A 7,060-nucleotide genomic window follows, 5' to 3' on the forward strand; every position below is an offset into this window, starting at 1 on the left:
AAGCCCTCTTCTGTATTCTCTCCAATTGTTGTTTTTTGTGTGAGGGTGAGTGAGGAGAACCACAATGGGTGAGCATAGTTGAGGAAAGGTGTAAATTCCACGTAGCTCCTCTGCTGGCGTCCTCAGTCACCTGAGTATACGCAATATGTATCGCTGTCCTTACTGCGCGCGCGCGCGCGCGTGTGTGTGTGTGTGTGTGTGTGTGTGTGTGTGTGTGTGTGTGTGTGTGTGTGTGTGTGTGTGTGTGTGTGTGTGTGTGTGTGTGCCTGTCTGTATGTATGCGTGTGTATGATTCACCACAGTCTTGGATCATGTATTCGACTTGTAATCGACAGCATTTATCTTCCCGAATGAGACCTTATAACTAATATATAACCCGATCCATGGATAATATTCTGAACTTACAATCGCGTGCACACACACACACACACAGACAAATCCTTGCCCATTAGAGCTGGAGTACCGTCTTCCATTCTAGAGGGCGTCACCACAAAAAAAGGGTAACGACCCTCCTACCGAGCATGGAACCTGTCCACCGGGGGCAAGGAAGCCAAAGGTCGATCACAGCCGTGCAGCCCACGGAGGGCCAACGCTCCAGCCTCCGACGGTCGGGAAGGACGGGACGATGACGTCAAATCGGTGGCAGCCGAACGATCGAACCAGAGAGTGTCTTTTCCTTGGGGCTTCGTTCCCCAGCAGCTCCAACGTCTAAAGGCACCTTTACATTGTCTTACGCATCTCGTACGTCTAGTCTGGTGACCCCAATGCTGTTTATTCATTTGAGATTAAACCGCACTCAGTTAAGTGTTCAGTTTATTTGAACCTACAGTATGGGCACGTTTTTCTCATCTGTATTTTTATTTTTCGTTCACCTAGCGATTTCGTTTAGCTGAGAGAAGCACCTCTCAATTCCAGGCCTCTGACTGCGTTATGAATTTCGTATATCTCTTCTGTATGCCGTCAGGCGATTTTATTCAGCTGAGGGGAGAGTGCTCTTCCCCTGTGCACGGATCTTTAAGACTTCTTCATTGGATGCTTTATATGTCCTCTTGCTCTTCATATTCACTATGATTTTCTCTTTAACTCTTTTTGGTTCTTTCTTACCAATGCTTCTTTCAGCTCTGTCATTGTCATGACGGAAAGAGCGTTTTTGCTCTTAGGCTCTTTTCCGTCTCTTTTTAGATATTATGCGGATGTTTCCCTTCACTCTGGTAGCTCATATATGTATGCCCTCTCTATGAAACTGTGTATGGCTCTTTCAGAAGGATTCCTTCGTCCTTGTCCTTATTATGACTTTAGAGAAACTCTTCCTTTTTCCATTTGGCTTTCCACGTTTCTGATGTACGTTTTGTACATATGATAAGTTCTCAACTAGATACTACATTAAGCCACATTTTTTTTTTCATTTACCCAAAAAATTCATGATATGGGGGTCTTCATCTAATGCAAGATCGATACCTCGGATTGAGCCCTCTGTTTTATGCACTTCAGTTGAAAAACTTTATATTACTTTCTTAATTCTTCAGCCCTGTAGATCCCTTTGATTACTTTCTTTCGTTGCTAACGAAAATTGAGGTGAAGTGAGGGATTGAGGTGAGGGAGAAGATGGAGACGTGGTTTGCGTCTTGAAGAAGCTGATGGAGACGGCGAGATATTCCCCATCTTCTTGTCGAGGCAAGGTTGTAACTGTGCCTCTTTCCAGTACCCAGCTTTGTTCCTGATAATAGGAGAAGGGGTTGCAAGCAGTAATGTTCTTCTTAAAATAGTCTTCCTCGACGAGTTTCCAAAATCTCGCTCTTTTTAAGCCGAGATATCTTGCTTTGTGTAGTCGTCAGATAATACATTCATCATTTTAGCAAATGGAATTGTATCTTGAGGAGATCCTAGAGGGATTAGTATTTATCAGTGGCATTCATCATTTCTTTTTTGGCTTCTTTTGAAGATTACTTCCTGTCGAGGCAAGGTTGTAACTGTGCCTCTTTCCACTACCCAGCTTTGTTCCTGATAATAGGAGAAGGGGTTGCAAGCAGTAATGTTCTTCTCAAAATAGTCTTCCTCGACGAGTTTCCAAAATCTCGCTCTTTTTAAGCCGAGATATCTTGCTTTGTATAGTCGTCAGATAATACATTCATCATTTTAGCAAATGGAATTGTATCTTGAGGAGATCCTAGAGGGATTAGTATTTATCAGTGGCATTCATCATTGCTTTTTCTGCTTCTTTTGTGGAGTACTTCCTTTTTCATCCGCTTCTTGTAAACCTCGTTTGATGTTCCTCTTTTTGGGGGCCTGGGGGTTTTGTCTCACTTTGCGCTTCTTGAAGCGCAGTTTCCTGAAGATCTCTGGTGGAAATAGCTTAGGATCGGGGGGATCGAGCTCGTCCCCGTCCTTTGAGCGGCCAACACCCCTTAGCCAAGGGTGGGCCAAGATCCCTTGGAGGGTGGGCCGCTTCCATGGGTCCTTAGCGAAACACTTCGTTATTAGGTCCCGGCACTGATTGGGGAGGTCTTTAGGGAAGGGCGGACGGGCATTTTCAATCTCATCTTCGTTGTAGAAGGGGTCGTCTAGGCATACCAGGTAATATAACAAGGTCCCAAGACTCCACACTGTCGCAGGGACATGAAGGAACTCACCTTTACTGACGTATTCTGGTGGCCAATAGATAGCGGTCCCGCCCGTGTCTCTTCCCATATATCCTTTGACCGTTTCACCGCATCCGAAGTCGATTAGTTTTACTCTGAACTACCCTGAAGCTGGATCCTCAAATAGCAAGACGTTCTCGGGCTTTATATCTTTGTGAGAAACGCCTGCATTAAGACATCTCTGTACCACTTTTACGATGTCAACGAAGAGACGTTTGATATCTTTCAAGGGGAGCTTGCCGGATCTTTCCATATAATCATACAGTGAAGTCGCTTTCGGTACCAATTCCATCACCATGTAGTAGTTGCCCTCAGAAACAAAACATTCATACAATTTTATAACCCCGGGAACTGATTGGACCTTATGAAGGAGAGAGGCCTCCATGGGTACTCTCAACCCTTCGCGTCGCCCCCAGGTGCCGACGCGGGAGAGGGGAACTTCCTTAATAGCTACCTGGGTGCCATCGACGAGGCTCCTGGCCAGGTATACACACCCAAATCCGCCCTGGCCCAGAGGTTCCAGCACCTCGTAGCGGTCCCTCCAGTGGTTGTCCACGCCACTGTTCATCCCTCTCCAAAGTTCTTAGGCCATGGCGGCCCTCCCGGCCGATCACGTGACCTAAGGTCGCATCTTAGATTGGGTCACACAGCGCCCTCGAGTTTACGTTCTTCGGTGAGAATGAAGTGCAAATTCCTGTGCTAACCGAATGTGTCTGTCGATATCGACGTGGGTGTATTCATGTGCAGGAGGAAGTCCTTTCAGTATTTCTTCGGTGATGACCACCGTTTCTGTTCTAATAGGCAAGATGGCGCCGAAGAAGTTGACCACGGAGGTGCTAAAGGAGAGCTTTGGGGAGGACGTCAAGAAGGAGCTGTAGTCGATGTCGAACGTGATCACCTTTTTTTACCTCCATTCAAAGAATATACTCGTCATAGCAAAGCGCACCGTCTTTCTTGAAAGGGCATGAGTATTTGAACACAACGTAACTTTGTTTTGATTTATCTTTTTCTCCTACCAAATAGTTTTTCATAATTTATTATGCAATTTTGGAGTTGAGACAATATATTACCAATTTAAGGGAGTCCTCTTGCTTCTTGGGTTTACAGTTTTTATACGCGATATTTTTCAAGATGAACATATCGCGGGAGATTTTCAACAATAATATGATATTAGCAAAGAACGACAATGACAGAAAGTTAAAATGCTTGGAAGCCGTATTAAAAGGAATTACCTACCAGCAATAAACATTCAACTAAATATATGTATGGAAACCTGAGGCTGCTTGGGGCATCCCACGGAGCGCCAAGGGGTATTGATTGCATGCTATTGTGGCAAAGTTGCATACAGTTGATACTTTAGGGTCTATATGGGGCACCCCTACGGACCAGAGCCACACATCATTTTTCTGTGATAGAGGAAGACTCTGTTCACAGAGAAATGATGACACTTTTATTATACTACGACTGTCCCTCCGTTATGCTGTCTCCCAACCTCTTATTACTGTCCTGTACCATTTCTCTGAATATCCATTTCCTTTTTTCGCCTACCCTGTGGTGGGGGATAAAATGTTGCCACCAAAGAGATTTGATGATAGCAAATACAGTGTTTAGGAAGAAAGTCAAGCATAAGTACATATGGGATAGATTGGTGGATGGGAGGGTGGTAGATAGAGTGTTAATGGACTATATAGTGGTGACCAGGAGTATGGTAGGAAGAGTTAAGGATGCACATGTTCTAAGGGGAGAAAATGGGGGAATATCAGATCATTTTCTGGTGGAGGATAAATTGAGAGTGGAGAATAGGTGGAGAAAGAGGAAAAGGGCAGAAGGTAGGGAGATACTTAGAGTGAACTGCTTAAGTGAGAAAGAAAAGGAGGAGTATAAGAAGAAGCTAAGAGAGGAGTGGGAAGGAGTGAATGATAGAGTAGAACTAGGATTGGAGGAGGAATGGGGATGGTTCAAGGAGGGAGTCATAAGGTGTGCAAAGATGGTGTGTGGAACAAGGAGGGCGGGAGGAAATAGAAGGAAGGGTAGTAAGTGATGGGATGAGGAAGCAAAGAAGGGTATAGAAGAGAAGCTGGCTTTCATAGATTGGTTACAAATTAGGACGAGGGAATCGTATGGGAGGTACAAAGTAAAGAGAAAGGAAGTTAAGCGTAAGATAAAGGAAGCAAAGAGGAGAGCAGGTGTAAAATGGGTAAGAGTATGACAGAAAATTTTGAAAGTAATAAAAAGATGTTTTGGACAAAAATTGAAAGAGGAAGAGGAGGCGAATCAAGTAGAGAAGAAAGGTAAAAGGTGCAGATGGAGAGATGATAATGGAAGAGAAGGCAGTGAGAGGAAGGTGGGCAGAGTATTTTAGGGAGTTGCTAAATGTGAAGGAGGATAGGGAGGGAAAGGTAGTTGCAGTGGGAAGCGATTATAAAATGAGAGTGATGAGTAAGGAAAATGGAGAAGAAATAGGGAAGGATGAAGTGAAAGCAGCTGTTAAGATGATGAGAGCAGGTAAGGCACCTGGTTTGGATGGATGCCATACAGAATGTCTGAAGAAAGGAGGTATAGTTATGGTGGACTGTCTTAAAAGAGGGTAGAGTGCCGGAGGACTGGAGGAGTGCCTGTATAGTTCCACTTTACAAAGGAAAAGGGGACAAGTGTGAGTGTAGTAGTTTCAGAGGGATCAGCTTGTTGAGTGTAGTTGGGAAGGCTTATGAGAGGGTTAGGAGAGGAACAAAGTGAGTAATTGGTGAGGAACAGTGTGCATTCAGGACAGGTAGGAGTTGTGTAGATCAGATTTTTGTGGTAAGACAGATATGTGAGAAAGCTATAGGAAAGGGGAAGGATGTTTTTTGGGCTTTTATGGATTTGGAAAAAGCTTATGACAAGGTAGACAGGAAGGTACTGTGGGAGGTATTACAGATATATGGGATAGGAGGAAAGCTGTTAAGAGCAGTCAAGAGTTCTTACGAGAGTAGTAGAGCGTGTGTTAGAATTAGAAATGGAGAAAGTGAGTGGTTTGAGGTAAAGGTGGGACTTCGTCAGGGATGTGTTATGTCGCCCTGGCTGTTCAATCTATACATGGGTGGGGTGGTGCGAGAGGTGTATGCAAGGGTAGTGGGTCAGGGATTGGAGATGGCTAAATAAAATGGAGAAAAGTGGGAAATAAGCCAGTTGTTGTTTAATGACGACACTGCGCTTGTAGCAAGAACAGAGGAGCGATTGAGGAAGTTAGTGACAGAGTTTGAGAAGATGTGTGAAAGAAGGAAACTGAAAATAAATGTGGGCAAAAATAAGGTGATGAGATATGTTGCACAAGGGGACAGGGTGACAGCAGGCTGGAAGTAAGCATTAAGGGAGAGAGACTGGAGGAAGTGGATAGTTTTAGATACTTGGGTGCAAATGTACCAGGAAAGGGAGGAGTGGGGGTGGAGGTAGAATGTAGATGGAGAGAAGCGAGTAAATGCCTTGGTGGATTAAAAAGTGTAATGAGAAATAGACATGTGGAAATGGATGTTAAGAGGTTACATGGAGAAGTGATTGTGCTGACACCACTGTACGGGGCAAAAACATGGAACATGAGAGAGGAAGAGAGGAGTTTAAATGTGTTTCAGATGAAATGTCTGAGAAGTATGATAGGGGTTACTAGGCTAGATAGAGTGAGAATTGAAGAGGTGAGGAGGAGAACAGGGGTGGAAAGGGAGTTGGGAGATAGGGGGTTTATGAAAGAGTATTAGGATGGTTTGGACACATGGAAAGAATGAGTGAAGAAAGATTAGTAAAAGAGGTGTGGAAGGCAGAGGTGGAAAGAGTGAATATGAGGGGAAGTCCTCAGATGAGATGGATGGATGGGGTAAAAGGGGCATTACGAAAGAAAGGAATGTCTGTTGAGGAAAGACGGGAGAGGATATAAGACAGGGGTGAATGGAGAAGGGTTGTGTATGGATGATGCTGTGATGCATGAGGGGAAGTGGGTGGGGGATGGGGGGTGAGGAAGTATGTATGAGAAATAAATTGACGCAGCCCGAAGGGATTTCTCCCCGTCTTCTCCTTTTCTGCATGAGAGGACGGAGAGGGGGGGTCGACTATTTAATGAAGCGGCCTTGCTGTAGATGTGCTGTGTTTTGCGACACTACTTTTGACCCAGGGCAGTGGACAGGATGCAGGGATGACCCGTCACCCAGGAGATGCCAAGATGAGAATGAGGGAAGAGGGTGGAGGGGAGTGGAGTATGTAGGGGATGGAATGGGTGGGAGTGGTTTCTATGCCTTTTTCTTTTTGGCTACCCCCCGTGTAAGGGGGAAAAGAGCCTTTGGTATATGTATGTATGTATATTTCCCAGTTTATTTTGTATAGTGGTAATATATGATCACAATTTGTATCTTTGAAATTATTGTTATTATTTATTATTATCATTATCATTCTAT

At 44.5% G+C, this 7,060-nt stretch overlaps 1 protein-coding gene across 1 annotated transcript; it reads right to left on the reverse strand.

Annotated features, from left to right (window-relative positions):
- Window positions 1–2,739: 2,739 nt before the first annotated feature.
- LOC143040810 (serine/threonine-protein kinase pim-3-like) lies at window positions 2,740–3,207 on the reverse strand. The gene has a single exon (XM_076212244.1). It carries the CDS (start codon window positions 3,205–3,207, stop codon window positions 2,740–2,742), a length of 468 nt encoding a protein of 155 aa, XP_076068359.1.
- Window positions 3,208–7,060: the final 3,853 nt, after the last annotated feature.

This window comes from Oratosquilla oratoria, chromosome 29 (genome assembly GCF_046742065.1).
Source record: "Oratosquilla oratoria isolate Oo_2021 chromosome 29, ASM4674206v1, whole genome shotgun sequence".
Taxonomy (NCBI): domain Eukaryota; kingdom Metazoa; phylum Arthropoda; class Malacostraca; order Stomatopoda; family Squillidae; genus Oratosquilla; species Oratosquilla oratoria.

Bases quoted from the DNA above. Each gene is read 5' to 3' on its own strand.
- LOC143040810 (XM_076212244.1), bottom strand. From the start codon at position 3,207: ATGAACAGTGGCGTGGACAACCACTGGAGGGACCGCTACGAGGTGCTG.